The sequence below is a fragment of the Synchiropus splendidus genome, chromosome 16 (assembly GCF_027744825.2).
Source record: "Synchiropus splendidus isolate RoL2022-P1 chromosome 16, RoL_Sspl_1.0, whole genome shotgun sequence".
NCBI classification, from domain to species: Eukaryota; Metazoa; Chordata; class Actinopteri; order Syngnathiformes; family Callionymidae; genus Synchiropus; species Synchiropus splendidus.
This window is the reverse complement of record NC_071349.1, coordinates 8,492,825-8,516,362: the sequence shown is the minus strand read 5'-3', so window position 1 is coordinate 8,516,362 and position 23,538 is coordinate 8,492,825. Positions and strand designations below refer to the sequence as shown.

The following is a 23,538-nucleotide window of genomic DNA, read 5'->3' as shown; positions in this document are numbered from 1 at the left end:
TCAATCTGGTGGCCAGTTTTGTGTGTTTCATCGGTCGACAGAGCGCAACTATTTTCAGAATGATATTAAAAAATCGGATCTGGTTTGGACTGAGTATATGAATACACTGATGTAACCGAATTTTCTTCCCCGAATCGAAGCGTTACTTGTGTCATTGACTGGTTAATGTATTCGGAAGCTTTTATTTTGAAGGCCGCTTGTCTCGCTCAGTGAAGCACCAAGCGGACTCGTCCCACTCCAGTCACTCGCAGCTTGTCTGCAGGATGGCGAAGCTCGGCGGGGTCCTCCTCCTCCTGACGCTGTCAGCTGCTTACTACCTCTACACCCCGATACCTGTCGGCATCCAGGAGCCATGGAGACTCATGATGATCGACGCTTCAATACGGACCATCGGGCATGTGGTGAGAACATCAGTGATTTAGAAACACTCTTCCGATGGTGTGTCACGTACTGGATATGGGTACAAAGTTCAAAACAAAACCGAGCGAGCCATGTCCATAGAGATTCAAACGCAAAATTCTGAAGTTCAGTTGTTGCTGCGAGTTTCTAAGTCTTACATAACATGCACATGCATTTACGTGATTACATTTGCTCAACTTCACCGGGTTACTGGAGCAAGCTACTGTAAACAGAAGTCCGGGGTTCCGTGAATGCGCCTCCGGCCACCCTCAGGCACTGCCCTATAGCTGGTAGAACAGGTTTCTGTAGGTGCAATACATGACAGGGTTTCAGATGAGCACTTCGTCATGCCCGTTAGTTTGACGTTTGACGCCGATGCTACGTCGTTTCGTGCACGTCCACACTTGTTTTGGAATCGCAGCTCCACATCATATTGGGACACATTTAATGTTGAGTCATGCAGAGTTCGTTGTTACATAGTCATAATAATAAAGTGAGTTTTTTTTTTTTATTCGTGTGGTCATGAATGTAGCGAGCGCTTGATCCTGGGCGTTGTAGTGGTTATTTCAGGCCTGTGGGTGGCGCTGTTATGTTCCCACGACAAACGAAGAAGAGTGCACAAGCTTGGAAACTGAAGTGTTAGTGAGGACTGGCGACAGTTATTTGAGATAGACCTTACACAGTTGCTAGTATTAGACAGGTAAGTATTTGAGCGGACAACAAGTTAATTTTATGCTTTTTTTCATGTCACAAAATATGAAAAATAATGAGGTTTCTGGACAAATTGTGGGTCTAATAGGCCCATTTTTGACTGTCAGGGCAATGTTTATAACTGAATTTTAAGAGGAAACCAGGTAACTAGTTAAACGCACTTTGACTGAATTCAATGATGATGCAACCGTTAGATTAAAAAAAAAAAAATGGACCCTGGACCCTAGTGACACAGTAGATTTGGAGCGTTGATCATTAAAAGAGGAAATTGAGCATCCATGGGTGTGTGAAGTTCAGGACCAAAGGTCAGTCAGGGGCTGCACCTTCAACTTTCCTTCCAGATATCTTGTTTTTCTCGATCATGCATGTCAAACCTTTAAACACTGTCTGAGTCCTGGGCTGAGCAAAATGTATATTTACTCTCACTCCATTCACTGGGTATAAAAGTGGAACCTTTTCAGGAAAACCATCATGTTTTCAACAGCGCTGGAGGTTGTCTTTTCTTTCCGTGCCTTAACTTACTTGGAGCCAGCTCTTACCGGCTACTTACAACATCTGGATCAAAGTATTGCACTTGTATTTGATGAACGTGAATTATTTTGCAAAATTTCCGTCAATGAAGAGGTTGAATCATTGCTCTCATGGTTAGAGCTACTTTATTGACCCCCAACTGGGAAATGACAGTTAAATTTACCACTGTGGCACCGTGGTTTAGAGCTGAGCTCTCGGCCAACAGTTTGTTGACACATTGCTCTTTAACGCTTCATGATAAAAAGAACAGACAGTGAGGAATGAAATAGCATTTTAAATGTGATGTAGATTTATATTTAAAGCCTTAAATATGTGATGCAATGTTTTCAAGAGACTTTGACTGGTGATGGGCGATATTAAAGCAGCTGTATGTTAGATGAGAATATTTGTTTTTGGCGACGCCACAGGTGAATGAGTGTAATTGCAGGATGTTGTACCGCCGCGTCTCTGGTCCCGCGGCACTTCCCACGTTTGTTTATGAGGAAAGACTGTGGCGAAACATCGAAAAATGTAATCACAGATGGCAATATACACAGCACTGTCCAGCTGATACGTGCAAAGGCAACTCTAGAAGCCTCTGTCATTCAACATCAGAGGTGGAACTCCGTCATGCAGCCAGTGAGGAGAGGCAGGATCCAGCTGCAAGACCGACGGACCCAGATTACAAAACTTTATTTCGACTGCACGTTTCAGAATGAAGCAAAGGGGGAAGTTGGAACAACAAGCTGCTATCTTTGAGTTATGAGAAGTAAATCTGTAAGATCCAGCCGTCGTCAGGTCCGTCTCCCTCACTTGTCCGGCTGGAATGCAAACATGCTGAAAACTGTCATCTTCATCTCATCGGCTCGCATCCAAGCCGTGGTAGTCCCACCCACGCTAAGCACAAAGAATGCCTTACAAGTCCGGGACAAGCACTTTTCACCACAATATATTGACTAACACGACGAGCGCGGTTACTAGCATTGTGGCTCATTGGTTTGGCCACCTATATGTTCACTGTACGCTTCGACGGTGCCATACGACAAACAGCAGACATCTGTAACTGCTTTAGAACATCAGCAAGTTTCATTTTCACTGGCAATTAATTCATTGAATTTCACCATACACAAGTATATCTATCCTGTTTTAGCACGGCAGTTCGTCTGTTTCACGCAAACATAAATAAAAAGATGAACTGGGAGGAGCTGTGGAGTCTGTCCAGCTTCAGCTCTCTGATCTTTCTAACTACTGTCTTCTCAGGAGTCAATGAGCAAGTGGCTGGGCTTGATCAGTGTTGATACCACTCTATTGAATCACCTTGTGCCTACGGACACAAACGCGCGGCCTGGATTGAAATTCAGTGACATCACTTTAGCCGGCGTCCCGGTGCGAGTCTACGAACCTCTCGGCGGAGGGGAGGGTCACCTGAGGAGGGCCGTGATGTTCTTCCACGGGGGAGGTTGGGCTGTTTCCAGTACCAGTAAGTATTCAATACAATTATAAGCAAGAGTTGGATTTACTGTGACATGCTCGTCCTGCTGTGCTCAGAGAGTGGCGCATACAACAACCTCTGCCAGACCATGTCGTACGAGCTCAACGCTGTGGTGGTCTCTGTAGAGTGAGTGTAAACACTCTGTTTTCATCCAACAACAAGACACATTTTGTTATTGTTATGGGTGTTATGACACGTACAATGGGGAGCCATGAGCTCAGAATTGAAGAGACATGCATTGATTTTTTTTAACTGTATGGACGGCAATTTCAAAGAATTGGAACGTCCTGCCAATGTTTTGATGGTTAGTCAAAACTTCAAAGTACTCTTGGCAAACACAGCGATCAAAAATATTTGTTTTCCAACCACAGTTAGTGAAGACTCCACGAGTTATCAAGTCACAGAGAGAGAGTCCAAGTAAAAATGCCCACGAGTGTAAACTCTTCCCGCAGTTATCGCCTGTATCCAGTCGTCTTTCCGGAGCCGTACTTGGACTGCCTCGCTGTTGCCAAGCACCTTCTGTCTCATGAAGTTTTAGCTCAGTACTCGATTGACCCCGATCGTGTGGGCGTGGCCGGGGACAGCGCTGGAGGGAACCTTGCTGCCGCGGTGGCTCAGGAGGTACACGTTAAAGGAAAATCTACTGTTTGAATCTCACGTGTAACAGTTGAGTCATGGGGAGTGCCTTTGTGTCGCTGCAGATTTCTCAGGACGACACTGTGACGGTGAAATTCAGACTCCAGGCGCTGGTCTACCCGGCCCTCCAGGCTCTGGATTTCAACACGCCCTCCTACCTGGACAGCCATTATGTCCCCCCTCTTTACCGTTCGACCATGATCAAATTTTGGCTGCAGTATCTGGGCGCGGGTGTCTCCGAGCAGCAGGCGGCGATGAAGAACCACCACAGCGCCGCTGACAAGGTCCCGCCGGAGATGTGGGCTCGGGTGGATTGGGCCTCTCTCCTGCCTGCCAAGTTCAAGAAGAACCACAAGACCGTCAGAGTGCAGAAGAGCTCTCTGCTGAAGGAAGTCCCGGCCCTGCTGGACGTGCGGGCCTCGCCACTGCTGGCTAGCTCCGAGGTTCTGGCGAAAACACCTCGGGCGTACATCCTGACGGCCGAGCACGATGTCCTGAGGGACGATGGGCTCATGTATGCTCGCCGCCTGCAGGACGCCGGCGTCACCGTCACCTCTGAATATTTGGAAGACGGGTTCCATGGTTGCTTGTGTTTTGTCAGAGACGCCATGTCCTTTGATGTAGGAAAGAGAGCAGAGAAGAGCTACATCACCTGGCTGCAGAACAACCTGTAGAAAGTCTGTGCTTCTCCAGAGCTTCAGTTTGTCCACGTCACCATGGAACGTTATTTTCCTCATCAGTTGACAGATCAGCCCTGCAGACGCCACTAAAACCCCTCAAATTCACCAGATCATAACAGAAGCTGAACTCAGATCTGAAGAACACTCCAGCTAGTTGCCAAAGAAAGTCAGTGTTGTCAGCTTCTACCAACCGTCTGGCCTGTTTGTCTGTTAGATTGTGTAAACTACGATTTTACACATGAAAATGTGTGTTTAAAAGTTTTATCCTGAGGGTCTCTAGAGTTTGGAATGGTAAACTTCATCATTCTGTGTATCCTTCTGAGCACCTGCTTCAGGCCAGGATCGCATAGTCGAGTGACGACATATGGCAGGCAAAATCACAAAACACAGGCCAATCTTTTATTTCATAGACTTCAATTGTAATTTCAGTGGCACTTCATGATGAGCTCTTGACACTGTATGACCGGAAATATTAAAAGATTTTAATGTGTTTTCATTCTGGTTCTGGGCTGCGATCAAGTGATACTACATTGTTTTGTTATTTTTGACTCTTATATATATATATATATATATATATATATATATATATATATATATATATACGCTTTACATCTTGCGATCGTACTTTTATATCCGCAAGATGGTAGATTATTTAAATCCACTCTCCCGAAACAAGTCACATACACCCACCGACCACACGGGGGTGCAGATGAGCACAGCGTGATTTATTAGCTGGTGCATCATCAGCATGCGGTGAAAAACCTATCGCAGCAGCGTTGAACAGCGTCACAAACACCGACCAACATTCACTGTATCTAAATTATGACGCGTCCAGTGAAAATTTATGAATTTCTTCCTAAATTTCTATCACCAATGCTGACGTGATCGATCGACAGACAGACAGACAGACAGACAGATAGATAGATAGATAGACAACGGACGGACAGACTGATAGATAGATAGATGGATGATAGATAGATAGATAGATAGATGGATGGATGATAGATCGATAGATTGATAGATGAAAGATGGATAGATAGACGACGGACGGACGGACGGACGGACAGATAGATAGATGGATGATAGATAGATAGATAGATAGATAGACAACAGACAGACAGACTGATAGATAGATGGATGGTAGATAGACAGATTGATAGATGAAAGATAGATAGACAACAGACGGACAGACTGATAGATAGATGGATGGTAGATAGACAGGTTGATAGATGAAAGATAGACGGACGGACGGACGGACAGACTGACAGATAGATGATAGATAGATAAATTGATAGATGAAAGATGGATAGATAGACGGACGGACGGACGGACGGACAGATAGATAGATAGATAGATAGATAGATAGATAGATGGATGGATGGATGATAGATAGATAGATTGATAGATGAAAGATGGATAGATAGATAGATAGATAGATAGATAGATAGATAGATAGATAGATAGATAGATAGATAGATGGACGGATGGATGAATGATAGATAGATAGATAGATAGATAGATGACGGACGGATGAACGGATAGATAGATAGATAGATAGATAGACAGACGCACAGACGGACGGAAGGGCGGACAGATAGATAGACAGATAGATAGATAGACAGATAGATAGATAGATAGATAGATAGATAGATAAGACGAAGCATCTCTGGTGAGTGTCAAGTTTGTTTTCATTGTTCCATGTTTGTGAACAGAAGTCGTATTTGTTTCCACCACTGAGTAACTTGATAAACACACACTGGGGGACCAAAATTGAACTTTCTGGAAATGACAAATGATGAAAAAAAATGATGTTACTATTACATAATAATGAATGAGCCTCATGGTCACTGTTGCTTTGTTGATGTGCTGCTCCCCCCTTCTGACGTCATGCTGTCAGCTGAGATTGTTGAAGTTGTTTGCTGGGTTTAGTACAAGTTGTGTAATAGTTGAAGACTCTCGCTCTAATGCCACGCCTTGGAATTGTTGTCTTGGCATCCGACACCAATATCCACTTGGCATACACTGAAGTAGGGCTGCAACTGACAGCCAGGTATTTTGGTTGTCGACTAGTCACAGACGACCTGAATGGTTAACTGACTGGTCTGAATTGAATACAAATAAACATAAATCCATGTAAATTGTTGCCGGCATTATCGTGTTATTTCTGTTTTGAAATTTTACAATTGTATTTTAGTTGCTCAAAGTTAGGTATGAGTGAAACGTTCCCATGTTTTGGAGTCACGATGGCCATTCCTTTGTCCTCTAACTGTGGCTTCTGCTAAGACAACACAACTGGTCAACTGATGCAGTGATTCTTAACCGTAGGGCCAAGGCATGGTTGGGCCGTGAGCGCCCCCTAGAGAGTAGCTTAAAGCTTTTTTCTCTGACACCTCTGGGCCCTGAGACGTTCAGTTTTAATACACTTGCCACATATGGTGACGCTAGTGTGTCAATGAATCGACTTAATAGCTTCAAATTTGTGATAGTTAACAACTATGGAGAAGTTCTAAAAAAGAAAAAGAAATACAGAACGTGATGGCACCCCTAACATTAAAAACTGTTCATGAAAGCACTTTGGAGCAGTTTTTAAAATTAAAATTATTTAGAAACTTTTATTGCGATACTTTCATTTACACTTTACTTAGAGTTTGTTTATGAAAATATTTTATGATATTTAGACGTTTTATTATATTTATTCATGATGTACAGTACAATTTTCTCAACAGTCAGAATGAAGTGTATTTATTTTTTATTTAGCAAATTTGATGAACATGACTTGCAGCTGTTTCGACTGCTGGTTGGACTTTTCAATGACAAATATCACAAAGGTTAAGAACCCCTGATTAGTTTGGTAGTCTATTACAGCCGACTATGATGACTTGTCGTAGCAGCACTGAACTGTTATTCAAATATCTTTGTTATTGCTTGGTAGTTTGGAAGTCACCCTCCCCAAATTCCACTTCATGTGCAGGATTAGCAAGAGTCCATACTTTTAAAAACACACGCCATGCTTGTATCATTCATGACATGAGTCACTCCCTGAGTCAATCCCTGCACACCTGAGCGTCTCGAACATGATTAAATAAGTGAGTGATTCCAGCGGGTTAAGTAAGATGGGCGTAGTGTTACTGACCTACTGACCTCTTACAGAGCGATGACTTTTGTCCTCCCTTCAGTGGTCATGTCAAGACTTGTGGGCTGAAATATTTGGGCCGGTCCAGTGACCTAATGCTGTTTCACATGCCATTGGTGTGATTTAAAAAAATGACCTACATGTTGTAACAGTGTTGAGTAATGTTTAATGCTTGAGAGAAAAAAAAAAATTCATGGCTCACATAGTTTTGCTTGTGACTCCTGTTCTGTGCGAACATAGTACAGTTGCAGTGAAGGCAAAAAGATAGGATGTGGACAATTCCTAAAACTTGATGGAGGGAATTTGATCGAAGATGGGAACTTATTCCGATCCAGCACATACGTGGTTATTCTGCCAATGATCAAGAGGCTTGGTTCTTGTGTTGCGTTACTGTAAATCAAAGCCTCTAAAGACCAAAGTACTTCAACAACTATTTCATAACACAGCCAGATTTTTTAAGAACATGTTGCATCCATAAAGCGCTTGACTCGGACTGTGTCCAGGCAGTTTGACTTTAAGCGATTGTTTTTCAGTTTAGAACAAGTGAAAAGCTCAGCGTTAAGTACAAACACACGCATGCTTTGGGACTGTCTCTCAGGGTGTCGTCTTCCACCCTCAGGCTTCGAACGTGCTTTACCTTCCGCTCTCTGACAAGCCTGGGAATTCTCTCTCCAGCGGAAGCTCATATCACCTTCTCTTCCTTGTTTCTTTCATTTTTAATCAGCGAAGGAAACAAATTTAAACCTCATTTCCTGCTTCCATGCTCACGCACATACACATTAAACTAATGTATGCTTAAGCTAGCTGTGTATTCGCTCGGCACCTGCTACACAGAGAGAGAGAGAGAGGTAGAGACAAAAGAAGTCAAGGTCATGTTGTGCAGATTGAAGACCCCCCTGTGAATCCAGCGTTAACAATTGCAGCTGACCTGGCCCATGCAGTCCGCGGATGGTTGCACAATAGTCGGAAAGAATCGTCTGTTTATACCTCTGTATGGAACCATGAGCTCCGAGGGGACTTTTCAGAGAATGTACACGTCGTGGATCGGTCCATGACAGCACTGCTGAAACCCACTAATCACTTTGTTGCTTGGATCTGTCAGGATGTGGGATGGATGAGACTCAGAGTGAACATTGGTCCTCCAAGTTTATGTGTGAGGAACAAGAACCATGGTACTTATTCAGGAGTTTCCTTCGCAGTGATGCGACCACCCGGCAGAAGCAATGGTTGGCCAGTGGATTCACTAACCCTTTGCTTTAGCAGTTATTGCAGTCGGGGCCCTAGATGGCCCCTGTCCACTGCTGTCTTTTGCATTCTATGAACTAGCATATTCCAACGTAATACTACCCATGAATGGCATGATAGTACTCAGTTCCCATGGCATACTACCGAAGAATCTCTCAATATTTTTGGGCTCCGATGGGTTACTACTAAGTTTCTACTTGTTTCTTCACTGTGATTCTACAGTAGAAGTACTTGGCTCCCATGTGATGCCACACAGTAGTACCTGGTATCCATGTAATACCACCCAGGAATCACATGATAGTATCCAAAGGAGTAACAGTATCAGGGCCAAGAACCAAATGACTCACTAAAGAACGAAAGCATGTGTTGCTCACATTATAGCATATGTTATGTACTTCATATCATGTGTTAGTTGTGTGATAGTACGACGTACAAGCACGACAAACATTTGGTGAGTGAGGGAAATAGCTGTGTGCCTCGTGAGAGCGATGGTGATCTGACCTCCAACCTCATGAGTCTCACGTCATTTAAAGAGTGACTGGCTCCCTCCAGGTGGAAGCAATTGACCTTTTTACTGACTCACGGTTTACTCAGAGGTGAAGTTCCTCATTCTCACCGAGGGCCACTGAGCTCTGCGGCGTTTGCACAATCTTTTGTCAGGTTTTGGATCGATGACTATTTTCATTTAATAAGAGTGACATGTCGAGGCTGTTGAGGCCCGGATTGCTCCACCTACATGTAAACTCTTGCTCTGCTTTCCCCCTCCCTCCTTCCCTCCCGCCCTCGCTCGCTGCTTCCCTTGCTTTCTCTCTCTCTCTCTGTGGATCAGAAATGCTGCTGTTCTTGATCTGACTTGCCCTGCCTGCTGGGAGTCTTTTCCACTTCTTCATTTGTGGTCATTTGGAAGTGTTTGTCTGAGTGAGTTATGGCAGCTTCTTCCTCCCCTCAGTGTCTGTGGGTCGTCGTCCTGGTTGCCATTCTACTACAGTCTCTTGCCATCGCTGTCAGCTTCTTGTACTTCAACACGGTCCTGAGCACGGTGAGATGACGCTTCTTTCCAGATATAAACATGAGCACGTCCTGTCAGGTTGATTTTCAACAGCATTTTAAAAATTCCAAACACTTTATTTGAGTCACACACTAATGCTGATGAACACAAACCTGCCTTATGAGGAGATTCAGTTATGGTTGTTCATGTTTTCATTGAATTCCTGCCAAATATTCAATATAAAGAGAGCTGCTAGGTGTGGTGCGTGGCTCAACGTGCAGGAATTCAACTGCACAATGACAGAGGAGAAAGTTGGGAAGGCAGATAACCGAAACACAATTACAGGAAAGGAAACTAGTGAGAAGAGAAGGGTTGTGACACCCAAAGGCAACATAAATTCGGACATTGATAAGCGGGAAATGTGCTGGAGGATGACCGGGGTTGGTCCCGCCTCCTCTGGATGTCAACCACAGCAGCTGTAATATACCAATTTCTCGCTTTGACAAGTCTCTTTTTTATTCAGAAGAAGACATCACTGCCAAGATCAAAAAACCAAAAGCTTGGGACGGAGGAGAAGTGAGCGAGAGGGTGTGTACGGTGGTCCAGATGTTGGACCACAATAAGTGTGTACAATGAGCAGACAATAAACAGACTGAGGGCCTGGCGCAATAACAAAAAAGAATCCAAGGACTCGGAGAGTTGTTCTGATGATAATGAGGTCAAGCCACAGCACCACTATTTTGAAACGCTGGTTGAGACAACGCACACTTTCAGAGCGTTGCAGTGTCTCAGGAGAGCTGGCTGAAATGTCCACCCCCTGTGGTGTGTTCCTGGTCTGCAGCGGTCAGTAGCTGGGAGTGCTTCTGCAGGGACAAACCTTGTGTCCGACCCTGGTTGAGTTCCAAAACCACACAATGGAGTGGTGGAGAAAAAGGAAAGGAAATTTCCAGATCTTTTCTGCTGTGCTCATCACTGACACAATGACAGAGTTGTGTCTTTGAGTTCAACAGTTGAGCCTGACCTCAGCGCTCATGTCGCTGTTGACGCCTGCGATCCCAAGCTCCTGACCACTTTTGGTGAGCACTGACCGCTGTGGACTTGGGGCGGCCGCCGTGGTTTGCTCTTCAATTACGGATGTCAGGACGATGTTCCGAGAGTCAAACCGTGACTCCTTCCACTCGCTGAATCGATTGTGGGCTTGGGGAAGCAACTGAGTCCAGTCCGAGGCTATGGCTCACAAAGATGCTTTGTGGGCTGCGAAGAAAGAACACGGCATGTTGGAGGTGCCAAAAAATCAAAGTCAAGTTATTTTTACCTCACTGTAGTTCTGGAGTGCATCATTTTTTATTTATGTTCATATCATTTGACACGTCCCGGTGGTCCAGCCACGGCTGAGAGATCAACATCTAAGACGTGAACGACAGGACTCCAGTACACACAGCAAGATAGAATAATGATAGAGCTGCTCAGAAAGGATCCTGTGGATTCAAATCAGCCGCTCGGGCGAAGGGGCCCTCTCAAGAGACCCGTGGAGGGATGAATAGAATATATGAGCTGAAGTCACCTCTGGTGCCAACAGTACATGAAGATCAGAGCAAACTTTGCTCCTGAATCCTTGGAGAAACAATATCAAAGTGTCATGACAATAAACGCATAAACGTATAAAAGTATTTCAGAGGAAAATGTAATTTCAAAATTATATTTAACATTAAAATATTAGGCATACTTCATGTAATGTAAGGCTTTTTACACACAAAAAAAATCTGTAAATTTTTGACCCCTTTTTGTGATGGAGCTTGACACACCTGACACAGTAATGCAACCACCAGTAGATAGGTGTTGTTTTAGTTGGAGCAACGTCCACTTGAAGTTTTTATTTTGAGTTTTTTTCATGTGTCACGCAGCTCTTTGCACTCTATTTCTTGCTAAAGGGCTGGAATCTACAATGTTTTTATTGTTGATGTGGTCGCCGAGCCACTATTTCTCAGCTGCTGTGAAGCCCTGAATTTTGCATCCGCTGACACACATTACAGAATTGGACCTTCGCGTCTTTTGCTTAGCGACCAAATACATACATACAATAAAAAGGTTATTGTAATTTACGTCAAATGATCTTCAGCATGAGCGTTGTTGAACATTAGCACCCTCAACTAAGTCGTGTGCTTTTGGCGGTTCGTTCCCCATATGAATCTTTAGAAACCTTTCTTTGCTTTTGTCAGAAGTTCTGGTCTGGCTTTGGGGCCCACTCTCACCGTGAAATGAGAAACCATGACCGAAATCTATTTCATATTTTATCAAACATGCATGGAACAAAAACAACAGCAGCTTGTCTTTGCATATAATGCAATGTATGAGTTTTTTCTTTTTGTTAACAAAATAAAAGCAGTTTCCTCTGACCCTTCTGACCCTCTTTGAAACGGACACAGCAGTTGAGGTGTCAAGTGGTGCAAGAACCAATTCCATTTGAAAAACAAATGAAGATGTGGTGACCATTTTCTCAGTCCATGTTATAAATAACAGGGTGTTTTAAACGCGAATTAATTCACATACGCGGCATGAGTCCCAGCTAGCTGGGCTAACATGAGTCTGCAAGGTTGTGACTAACCACTCTATCGCTGTTCTACTGTGTTCACAGATGCGGGAAGATTTCTCCCATAGCAGCGTGTCTTGTTTGATAAACGCACATCTTCGTCCCCGGTACGAAAATGCAGTGGCTGAGGAGAAGCAGAGAGACCCCTGCTGGCAAGTCACGCAACAGCTCCACTACCACATAGAAAAGGTTCCTGATGCATTTAATCCATTGTTTTTAGCTGCTGTTTCCGGTTGCATCTGTAGTTATCGATTTTAATATTCACCACCCGAAGGCAGCCTCAAGATAAGTGGAGCTATTTCATCCGTGAGACACTCAAAGCTGCGATGAAGGCCAGTCTAAAGGGCTGACCTTAAAGGACTCCCATGTCCACATTTATAGGTCACTAAAGGAGCAGTCACATGACTGAACGGCGGTGACGGAGGCAGCGGCACGTATTCTGTGGACAAAGGGCACGTGGTGCAACAGCGCTGCTCAATAAAAAGAAAGCTCATCACTTCAAGAGAGTCTATGGACCTGAGTTGAGCTTGATCAAAACGAACGGAACTATGATGGGATTGTTCATGGAATATGGATGATATTTGTTGAGAGACCCTGAGAGAAAACTGAACGCACTCGAGGAGTGGTGTTTTCATGACTCTCTGCTGTCTGGCCCAGTCATGCTGGTTTACTTTGATAGGTCAGATACAAGGTGTGAAGGGCTCATATTGACTCAAGTCTGAGTCGAGCTGAGTGGTTTAGATCAAAGGCCGCTTTTATGCCACAGCGAAATGACTGGTGTGATTGGGCCATCCAGGTATTTGGACCCGTGCCAAAGGTGTAGACATGGGAATTTGGCCTCCTGTTGTGGGACAGCTTACCCCAGTTTCACCAGCGGTCGTTTTATTAGATCGGTCGCCCTCTGAACTGCAAGTCAGCAGTTTTCGCTATATCATCCCACTGCAGACAAAAATGGCCTCCAATCCTGGCGAGATCCGGGTTATGGCTAACTCCTATAGCGCCTATTAACCTGCATCATCTCTGATCGAATGACTGCTTTGTTTTCCCGGGAAACATCATGATGTTGTAGCCATTCGCAAACCTATAGGCCACTGGTCAGATAAGCATGGAGGAACCCCTCCAATGTCATGAGGGAAATGCCCAAGCTGCAGCTGGACCTTCCATTTCTTGGAAATATGGAAGCGCCCAGAGTGAGGTCGTCCGGACGATTTATAGTCACAATGAATCAGACAGGGACGGGAGTGTGCTAAGCTCATTTCCAGCCCTCTGTGAGCTCAAGGGAAGCTTTTCGAACGTTTATAAAACACAACCCAACTGACCCAAAGTCAACACAAAGCACCTTCATGTGTCTGTCAGAAGTAAAACCAAACAAGTGCCACTGGGATTGGATGGATGGACATGACCTACCAGTTCACAAAGAAAGAGAAAAGTTACGTTTGTTGTCAAGGCGAGACTTGGTTTGGTATGGTTTTGTCTTTCAGCAGTTTATCGACGGGACTTATGTGATCTCCATCCATTGGAGGAGAGTTCTCTGTCAACTTTAATAACAGCAGTCAACATACACATATACTTAAAGAGCAGCAGATGATACAAAAGTACATTAAAAGGAAGTGCAGAAGGCTTCCTGTTGCTCCACTGACCCTTTAACATTGTAAAACATGACAAACGCCGGCTCACTCTTGACAGTGAAGTGACTGCTGTCCTCATCTGAGCATGTGTCTGCTTATCTTTCAGACGATGGCGGAGAGATTCCAGCGGGAGATGAGAAGTGAGAACACCTGCTGTGTCCGTAAGAACAGTGTACCGTGTGCCTCGTAAAACATCCTCTGTGTTTTCCTAGATAAGCTGACGGGGGCTCCGCCCCCCATGAGCCCTGGGGTCCCTCTGCCAAAGGTTGCAGCCCATGTGACCGCCCTTTCCGCGGCAGAACCGCCAGTTTCAGAAGGTGCGTTGGAGAGACACATTTTGGTAGACTAGAAATCTTAAGTAGAAAGATGATGTCTTGGAAGTACCCGCCGCAGCCAATTAGTTCTGCTGCGGAGGAATGTGCCCGAGGGCTTCCCACACTCGGACCTGTCGTGCCGAGCAGATGTGCTGCGCTCTCGTCTTACCTGGAATGTTTAGTGGATTCACCCGCAGCTTTCCAGGACTACACTGCCGGAACTGCGGACACAATTACAACGCAGTCATCAGCTAGCTTCAGATCAGGGGCTTTGTAGTCTGGAGATGATTCCGATGGCTGAAGGACAGCTAGTCTGCTGCCAGGTGAGGATGAGGGTGTGTCGCTCAAAATGGCCGACACAGACAAGGAGTCAGCACAAATAGGAAGCATCCTCTCCAGTGTAAAGCTGAAATCTTTAAAGTGAACGAACGATGGGCAAAACAAACGGACAGACAGACGGATGGATGAATGGACGAGTGAGGGAATTCTCAAGGGAATGAACGAAATGAGCAAAATCAGATGGACGGATGGGATGAGTGACCGTGACATTGAAAGAAACTTCCGAACGTACGAAGTGACAAACAGATGGACACACAAGTGAAGGAATGAACCCGCAAATGAACGAAACAAACAAGGGTTGGTAGCGCGGGAAAGAACCACTGACCACTATGGATGGATGGATGGATGGATGGATGGATGCGAGGCACTTTCCACGCTCGATGGAAAGCAGGGGTGACAGTTCGCACTAGAACTTATTTCCCATCAGTAGCTCTTGTCAGAGACTCAGCTGCATGTTCTGCCTTGTGGAGGAACGAAGAATGAAATGGCTGAGAAATGGACCGGATGAAGATTCGGACTGTTCCGCTTCCTTAATTGGATTTCTCTGCTGGTTTGCTGCTCCCTCGCTGTGACAAAGCAGGAGTTTGCCACCAGATCTGTGGAGCAATTCCAAGCCTGAGGAACATTAGGTCTCAAAAGCAGCTCTGAAGATAACCAGAGAAACCAGAGTGAAGGGAGGAGTGAAGCAGCAAGTGTGTCGTGTTTTGCCTGCACTGTAGGTTCAATACGTGTCGGAGTCGTACTAACCGCTGGTCCCATGTGCAGTGGCCGGGGGACGCGGTGCCAAGGGGTACCTGGGGGAGCGGGTCCGAGGGTGGGACGGCCGCCGAGGGATGTCCTTCTTACACAACATGGAGCTGCGCGGCGGGGAGCTGCTGGTGTCCACCGCCGGGCTCTACTACATCTACGCACAGACCTACTTCAGACTCACGTCCACCCAGGACCCTGACGAGGACGAGGAGGGGGGCGCTGTGGAGTCGCGGGAGCAGGAAGGAGCCCAGCTCGTGCAATACATCTATAAAAAGGTTGGTGTTTTGGAGTTATTTCGTAGTGTAGTGTGTTTCATTCCTCTGCCTTTGCTGGACAGATGAGCTCCTACCCAGATCCTATCCTCCTGATGAAATCCTCCCGGCCGGCCTGCTGGCCCAAAGGTCCGGAACCAGGCCTGTTCTCGTTGTATCAAGCTGGCACTGCCTTCCTGCATCCGGCCGACCGCCTATTTGTCACGGTCAGCAACGCCAGCACCATGGAGATGGACGGCAGAGCCAGCTACTACGGAGCCTTCCTGGTGGGATAGAAGGTGGGACAGCTGAGCTGGACTAACTGGGCTCGTCGGGTCTCCTGCACTGAGGAAGGGTTTAGTCTTAAGTTGCACAACAGAGAGCAGTATTACAGACTGGTGCTGAGCTCCAGCAGAGCGTCTCAGACTGAGGAGCGGGACTTGTCACTCGAAATGATTGATGTTTACACCTCTTCTTCATAGTGCCTGTTGCTCCTGGGCAGTTTATTTATATGACACGTGAGTGTGTTTGCTGTGTGTATTCTAAATGTGTTGTGTTATAAAGATGAATCATTGTCATATTGCACTGATGTCCTCATGACACGTGACGTCCGAGACCCAAAAACCTGCTGAACCTGATCCTTCCCCCCTCCACATCTTATGTGCGCTTCAATTGGGAATAGAATGGATTATCCAAGGTCGTTTAAGGTCAAACACGACACGCCAGACTCAAGACAACAGCGCTATCTTGCGTCCAAGTTGTGCAATGCATGGCACAAAAAGTATGAAAACACGCCACTCTCGTGAGCCCTCACGTTCAGCAGGAATTAGCAGCCAAATCCGAGTCTCTTGGTAATTTATGGTAAAAATGAATAAAAACCAAAAATAGTGGTGCTGGCTGGTCAATAGATGGTGGTGAATTCTATTGTCATTTTTTTGTTAAAAACGAAGAATCAATTATTTTGAGTGAGGGTGTGTTAGGGAAGCAGACTTTAGACACTTACACTGACTTTTGGACGTTTTCAGGACCAGAACCTTCCCCACAAAAGTCTGACTCTGACCTGTCAAATGTGAGACTGTGTGTTTAGAAGTAGAAAATAAACCTGCACACCTTAAGAAAACACCTGAGCGGCTACACTGACACTCCACACCTTTAATAGTGGTCTGGATTTCTGGGGAGCCTTTGTTTACATGATGTTTGTTTACATTCTGAGTCCTCTCAGTCCCATCAAGAGGTCAACAGGGGTCACCAACTGAGTGACACTGCGAGCTACTCCTGGAGCACGAGTGACCGATGGGTTCAGATACACTAGTGTTTTGGACACATCACTTCAAGATGGTGCCCACCTCTGACACAGTTGTGCTGTTGACTTCATGAGTCACAGCATGAACAGCTACAGCGTGTCTGCCGACTCATGCTTCACGGCCAGACTTGATCTCCAGCCAGGCACTCAATTTCAGTATCAGTAACTGCTGCAGCAAATGCCTAGCACACGTCTGCCGTGGCTTTTCTCAGACTCGGTCACCTGTCCTGGGTTTTGGTATTGAGCCGTCCTTTATAGCCACACAATGAGACACGAAAGTGAAAAAGTAAAAAACTATCTTTTAATTAATGTTGTAATATTATGGCAGTGAATGTTTCAGCGAAAGTCCTCAAACGATTTAAAAAAAAAAAAAACAAGTCTAGAGCTATTGAGGGTTCAAGTAATGCCCAAAAACGGAAACATACATTTTAAACATACACACACACGGACAGGAGGAGGGACACATCTGCTGATCGTGACCTGACTGCAGCTGTTCTGTGACTCAGAGACCGACATGATGCTAGGAATGTTAAAAGGAGCCCAACAACCTCCACAGGCACAGGACACAGGAGGCTTTGGCACGGCCTCGCCAGTCTCACGATTAGGCCTGGTCTGGAGCAGGTTAGGGGACAGAACTGTAGCTGCCGTGGACTCCAGGAGCAAGGCGCGGGTCGCCAACCGTCAGCCATCACATTCAATCACCGCGACCGCGCGCAGCCGCCTCTCATCCGATCAGCAGCTCCAGACTGTCCTCAAAGTTCGACTCTTGAGGCGGGCTGGCCGTGAGGAAGGCTGTGGTCACGGGGGTCCCCGTCGCCGTGGCAACGTTGAGCAGGGTGTTGGTGCGGATGCTGGTCGTTGCTGGGTTTCGTAGCGCTGCAGCTGCCGTGATGCTGGTGAGGTTGATGCCCAGGGTCAGCCGCGTCTGCTCCAAGGCTTTCTCCGGCACGGCGAAGGCCTCCAGCTTCTTCTCGCCGTTGGCCATGTAGGAGTTCTGGCAACCTCTGCAGATACAATCCAAACAGGCCTGCGCAGGAAAAACAAAAAAATCTATTGGAGTGTGTCTCACTTTCTCCGACGGATGCCGAAACTTTCCTGCACCACTATAATGTAAAAATAGGATAAGCTGCTTCTCTCCAGAGGAAACCACACGGCTGCTCATCACTGTAACAGCATGAGGATTTTTCAGTAAAGCATAGTGGAGTGGAAAAATTCTCTTTCAGGCGTCAGGAAACTGGGTTCATGCTTCAGTGTGGTGGGATGAATGTGGATATTTCAGTTCCCTCGACTCTGAATTGACTTCTATTCTAAGCTGCACTCACCTTGCGGTTGGAGTAGCAGGGGCAGCGCTGGCCGCGGCACGTCAGCACCGATGGATTCTGAGTGGCCCTGCCACACTTGCAGCCCTTCTTCTCCACCGGCTTCTTGTACGGCGGTCTGACGGGCGGCGAAGCGACCGGGCAGCCCGGCGTCAGCCGCGGGTCTTTGCTCCGCTCTTTGCTCTTCGCGCCTGCACCGCTGCGGGCCTTCGTGTGCGGCTTCTTGGGGTCGACGCTCTTCCGAGGGCCCTTGCAGTGGTTCACAGCAGCGCGGTTGGACTTGGGGGGCGCCCCATTAGAGAAGGACAAGAACGTGTGTGAAGGCAAGTTTAAGGAGGGAGGGAGAGGAGTGTGTGGCATGTCAGAGGAGTTGGGAGTGTCTACGTGTGGGGTGGGGCCGTTCAGGATGGAGCCTATAGGAAGGGGGACCACCTTCTCTCGGTCGCTCTCCGAGCGCGAGCGCTTGCGGTTGAGACGGACAGGAGGGGAGGAGGAGAAGGAGGCAGCAGGATCTAATGAAGACGAGTTGGAGAGACCACCGTGGCCGACCACGACGTGAGTCCTGTCCTTCTGGACTTGAGAGTAATTGTGAGCAGCGTCCAGCTGGATGAACATCTCAGTGTGAGGTTTGTCCAGGGCAATGTGCGCATGTGTCCGGTCTAACTGGAGATGAGCAACATCTCCACTGGGCTGAATCGGGTCCAGAGTTTGTAAGACCTCCTCCACGCTGAGGAGCAACACCTCGCCCTCCTCCAGCCCCCTGCTGTTGGAGTCACCATCCCTGAGTGAACAGACTGGAGCTTGGGCTAGAGGTCGAGCGGCCAGGTCCACTTCCAAACCAGAAGCTGGAACAGAGAGCTCCCGCTGCGTCTGCTCCTCTACCAGCTCACACACCTCCAGCTCCGGAGAGGAAGGGTCCAGGTCATCAAGCACTTCTCCGTTGCAATCCCGGGGTCCGTTGGTGCACGGCTGGTCGGAGGAAGCAGCATGTGCTGAATGTTCTGACGGTGGCTCCGTGGGGGCAGAAGACTCTGGCTCAGCGGCTTCCTCCTGGTCCTCCGTCTCCATCTCATCTCCATACGAGACCAGCACCTCCTCCAGCAGAGCCAGGACCTCGGGGCTGCCGTCCACCTGGCTGCTGATGGACTGCAGCAGAGGCGAGTGGGTGACGAAGAGGCAGAGCTTCCTGTAGCACTGCACCAACAGAGAGAGCTGCTTGTTCTCCTGGAAGCTGGAGTAGTCCTTACATCTGTTACAAGAAGTCCTGATCCTCATCTTCTGGCCCTTACAGGCCAAACACACGTAGTGCTCGCACTCAGGGTGAGTTGTCGAAATCGGATCTTGAAGTAGTTTGCCTGAAACACAAACAGCAGGCTGTAGTTAATGCCACATGGAGCTGCGTCCTCAAAGGCTGAGACATCGGGAAAGACTTAGACCAGAGAGGGAAAAGACACTGGTGAAATGAAAAGAAGACGGCGCTGATTCAATGAAGGATCACACGCATCAGCGACAGGCTCAAGTGATGCTACGTAAACATGCAAAGACAAGACTCAACATCGAAGCTGGCAGACATCAGTGGCTGCCACTGTTTTATTAATAACCGCTTCCTTTAACAGTGCATCTGCTCAAGACTAGAGCAGCTAACTAGAGTGAATGGTACCAAACCATGTGCTGTGGTACCGTTGTGAGGATTTTACTGTCAATGTAACAGGCTTTTTTTTTCCAACAAATATTTGAGTTTATGATGTTTTCAGTACGTAACTGTAACTGATATGTTTGAAAGTGCGAGTCTGTTTATTATGCAGGTATTTAAGAGCCATATTTTTGTCATTAAACATATTCAAATAAAGCACTTTTTACGTCTTAATTTGAGCCACGGCTCGTCAATGAGATGCCAGTTGTGAACCGCTGCTCTCAACTAATGCATACGAGGATCTACCGCCCCCTCCTGGCCAAAGACAGTAGCGCCGGTGCAAACAACTTCAGTCCGGCTACGTCGCCTCTGTTGCCCAGGAAACCAGATCTGGGTGTCAATATCGACCGAAATGAAGACAAATCGTTTCAGGCTTCTACTCTACTTGATCAATGCATCTACATCACTTTGCAAGATTGAAGGAGCCGCATCAGAGTTAGGCATGTCAGTGTGAATCACAGCGAGGGATGACGCTCAGATGCAGACGCTCCTCAGTCCTCACAGGCTTTTGTGATCACAGTCACTCAAACTCAGCAGTCAAGCTGAATGTCCGTGCAACACTTTCTATTGCCTTTTTCACATTAAAAAAACGTCTCATTGTCAACACACTTGGATGAATGATTTTAATTTCAAATAGAATCATGTTGTTTACAACAACCATGGTCCATTCTTCAATAAACTTGTGTTTGGGTGAAAAACTGAGCAACTAAACAATTCAGGCATAAAGCATTATTTTCAATTCATTCTGTTCTTATCTACAAATAAATGCATTAAAATGGAGCGATGTAACTTTGCTATCTGCAATCATTTTTCCCTCTTCATCTTCAGATGGTGTTTGTGCTTTTAATTAAAATCATATCGATCATTCCACACAGCTTCACCACAACAGGAAAGATGTGAATTCCATCTGGTGTTTACCACTCTGCAACTCACAACTAGGACTAGTCACTAACTATTTGATGCAGTCAGGTTGATGAAGACACAGACTCATGTGATTATTGTATTTAAACAGTCACTAGAAAACGGAAAAAAAATCTATGTAAATTGCCATAAACACTAGTTATGAGTTAAATTAGAACCACATTGACAGTTGACTGGTCATGACTTAATGATTTGTTGACCTGTCGGCACATGATGTGCACACATGTTGACAAATATGGAATTATGTAGTGAACAAAATGACTCAAAACATGTTTTGTATTTGAGATTCTTCATCAAAGCCGCCCTTTGCTTTGAACTCTCTCGGCGTTTTGGCTTCATGAGGTTGTCAAATGGTCTTCCAGCAGGTGACTACATCATGGAAGAGTGTCAACAAAGTAATGGTGGCTACCATCAGTCACCTAAAATCTACAGCATCTTTCTTTGCTACGTAATTCCATATATCCTGTTTCATACATTTGGTATCTCTGGGATGTATATTCACAGTGGAAAGTAACAATAATAATAATGCAGAAATGGATGGGTCCAAACTTTGGACTGGTGGTGTACTTTCATCCTCCTTCCGGTTCATGCAGTAGACAACATACACAAGTGCCATAGTAACATACAGATGTACTCACCACAGACGAGGCATGCGAGGGACTGGCGGAAGTAGGGCAGCAGCGAGTACATGTCAGAGAAGGTGTGCGGCTGCCGCGGGTCACACTGCAGCACAGCCCGACTGGCGGACACATACAGGGCGGTTGCATTGACCGGGTTCATAGCGCTGTGCTCCGCAGTCTCCGGCTTCTACCGCTTGTTTAGATCCAGACTATGCTGGCGTCTCAGCGACGGTGCGCAACGTTTCAAAACACCCGGCAGGGGAAACGATCGGTTCGATAACCTGTCAACGCGCCACAATAAACAATATCACAGGTGAAAAAAAAAAAGAAGAGCCCACACACGGAACACGACAAAACCCGGCAGGTGTCTAGCGAAGACAGCCGCAGCAGGCGGTGTGTTTCAGCCACAAGGCGCTTCAATGCTTCAGTCTGCGCGGATAATCGCTCACATTATTCCGACAGCGGTCCATTATCAAGAGTTAGCACTAGGTGGCTAACGTTAGCTTGCGGCACCAGCCAAACGGTTCCACTGAACATCGACCGTCGCGGGATAAATAATCCATTCAGCCGTGAACTAGTTCCCCGCGCCGACGCCGAAACACCAGGCGAGCTGCAGCGAATCTTAAAAGTTCAGATCGCGGATCCCAGGCGCGCGAACCATGTAAACAAAGCTAAGCAGTTAGCATTAGCATCTCTTTCGAAGGTTCACTAGGAGCAAACAACCCGAAAGCTGGCTCATAGCCCGCGCACCTGAGGGTTATGTCGCCAGGGAAATGTACACTTGCTATGTGGATATGTTTTATTGCAGTACTTCGTCAGAGGCGAGCGATTCATAGCGAAGTAGCCTTTTTACCACAGAACCAATCCTCGCGTCAAACCCTCACGGCAGACGAGATCCTCACGCGAGATGTCCCGTCAGTTGCTGTGGTTACCAAAGGGCGCGAGAGAGTCTCGCGAGACTTCATCCTGTCGCCGTGGTTACCGACGAAAGGATCCACCTTTCATGCATTGTAGTGAATGTTTTCACAGATAACGATGCATAGATGTGAACAAATTGTAGACAGACACTGTTAGTATTGAAAACTAAATTTATATTTGCGTTTCTTCAACTTGATTCGAGACTAAAATCTACTTACTACTTTGAAAGCCTTGAACGATTTGACTTTTCATAATTACATGTTGAAACCCAAATAACAAGAGGGTTTCCGTAGAAGAGACTTTTCAGATCACAAGCAATAATCGCACACGAATCACTGACAACACGTCACTCTGCTCCGTTTCAAAATCTGAGAAATGTAAGAGGAAATATTGACTGAATTCTATGCAATGCAACATTTATGAAGCCATGTGATAGTTGTACAAATGTCATTTCATTTATCATGTTTATTATTTACACTGTATTAAGGGGGGATGGAAATAACATATGCATATGAAGGAGGGTGACAGTATAATAGGATGTTACCTCAGCAATGGGGTTTAGCAGCAGCCAGAGTAGATAGTTATATTGGTGTAAGCAAACCCATTGTGGAAACAAATATACGTGCATTCACTCTTTATTACTGCGTGGCTTCATCACATATTCAAGTAACTGTGCGATTAAACAGACGGTGGATGGCAAGAGAACACAGAAAAATAGCATCATACATCCATTTGCTAAGGCATGGCACCACTGCTATAAATTATGACAATTACGTTTTTATTTACAAAACTTCTTCTGTCCATAAGAAAGAGATTGACAATTCAATAATTATCACTTAAAAAGGGAAAATATCTAACTCTTGCTTTTAATGAAGACGTTCAGTTTTATAATAATATATTCTAAATAGTCCATGTAATTTATCTAAAGATGGCACTGAAACGCTAAGACGAAATTTAAGTAAATGTTTATTTTGTTTTAAATAAATAATAATGGATTATTAATACCGTTTAGCAGCGGTAAATAGGGTTTTAAGTTTGGCTTAATTCTGATTGGCTTCTGGATACCGCCCCTTGTCCTATTCGCTTCAAGTGCTTCCG

The 23,538-nt window shown here is 46.0% G+C and overlaps 3 protein-coding genes across 3 annotated transcripts; 2 read left to right on the top strand and 1 right to left on the bottom strand.

Annotated features, from left to right (window-relative positions):
- The first annotated feature begins 257 nt into the window (after positions 1-257).
- LOC128747382 (neutral cholesterol ester hydrolase 1-like) lies at positions 258-4,924 on the top strand. The gene is made up of 5 exons (XM_053845244.1): positions 258-401; positions 2,881-3,100; positions 3,169-3,238; positions 3,565-3,733; positions 3,814-4,924. Exons 1-5 carry the CDS (start codon positions 264-266, stop codon positions 4,420-4,422), a joined length of 1,206 nt encoding a protein of 401 aa, XP_053701219.1. The 5' UTR covers positions 258-263; the 3' UTR covers positions 4,423-4,924.
- A 3,186-nt stretch (positions 4,925-8,110) lies between these two features.
- Positions 8,111-16,429, top strand: LOC128747553 (tumor necrosis factor ligand superfamily member 10-like). The gene is made up of 6 exons (XM_053845499.1): positions 8,111-9,845; positions 12,430-12,573; positions 14,119-14,152; positions 14,225-14,329; positions 15,431-15,690; positions 15,753-16,429. Exons 1-6 carry the CDS (start codon positions 9,732-9,734, stop codon positions 15,960-15,962), a joined length of 867 nt encoding a protein of 288 aa, XP_053701474.1. The 5' UTR covers positions 8,111-9,731; the 3' UTR covers positions 15,963-16,429.
- An 813-nt stretch (positions 16,430-17,242) lies between these two features.
- Positions 17,243-22,423, bottom strand: msl2a (MSL complex subunit 2a). Its single transcript, XM_053845243.1, has 3 exons — positions 21,541-22,423; positions 18,292-19,643; positions 17,243-17,996 (listed from the first exon to the last, which is right to left on the bottom strand). Exons 1-3 carry the CDS (start codon positions 21,680-21,682, stop codon positions 17,694-17,696), a joined length of 1,797 nt encoding a protein of 598 aa, XP_053701218.1. The 5' UTR covers positions 21,683-22,423; the 3' UTR covers positions 17,243-17,693.
- Positions 22,424-23,538: the final 1,115 nt, after the last annotated feature.

Excerpts from the sequence above, each read along its gene's own strand:
- LOC128747382 (XM_053845244.1), top strand. The coding sequence starts at position 264 with ATGGCGAAGCTCGGCGGGGTCCTCCTCCTCCTGACGCTGTCAGCTGCT. Across the intron at positions 402-2,880 it reads TACGGACCATCGGGCATGTG|GAGTCAATGAGCAAGTGGCT; the intron begins GTGAGAACATCA and ends CTGTCTTCTCAG. Across the intron at positions 3,734-3,813 it reads CTGCCGCGGTGGCTCAGGAG|ATTTCTCAGGACGACACTGT; the intron begins GTACACGTTAAA and ends GTGTCGCTGCAG.
- msl2a (XM_053845243.1), bottom strand. The coding sequence starts at position 21,682 with ATGAACCCGGTCAATGCAACCGCCCTGTATGTGTCCGCCAGTCGGGCT. Across the intron at positions 19,644-21,540 it reads CCTCGCATGCCTCGTCTGTG|GCAAACTACTTCAAGATCCG; the intron begins GTGAGTACATCT and ends TTTGTGTTTCAG. Across the intron at positions 17,997-18,291 it reads CCTGCTACTCCAACCGCAAG|GCCTGTTTGGATTGTATCTG; the intron begins GTGAGTGCAGCT and ends TTTCCTGCGCAG.
- LOC128747553 (XM_053845499.1), top strand. The coding sequence starts at position 9,732 with ATGGCAGCTTCTTCCTCCCCTCAGTGTCTGTGGGTCGTCGTCCTGGTT. Across the intron at positions 12,574-14,118 it reads TCCACTACCACATAGAAAAG|ACGATGGCGGAGAGATTCCA; the intron begins GTTCCTGATGCA and ends CTTATCTTTCAG. Across the intron at positions 15,691-15,752 it reads TGCAATACATCTATAAAAAG|ATGAGCTCCTACCCAGATCC; the intron begins GTTGGTGTTTTG and ends TTTGCTGGACAG.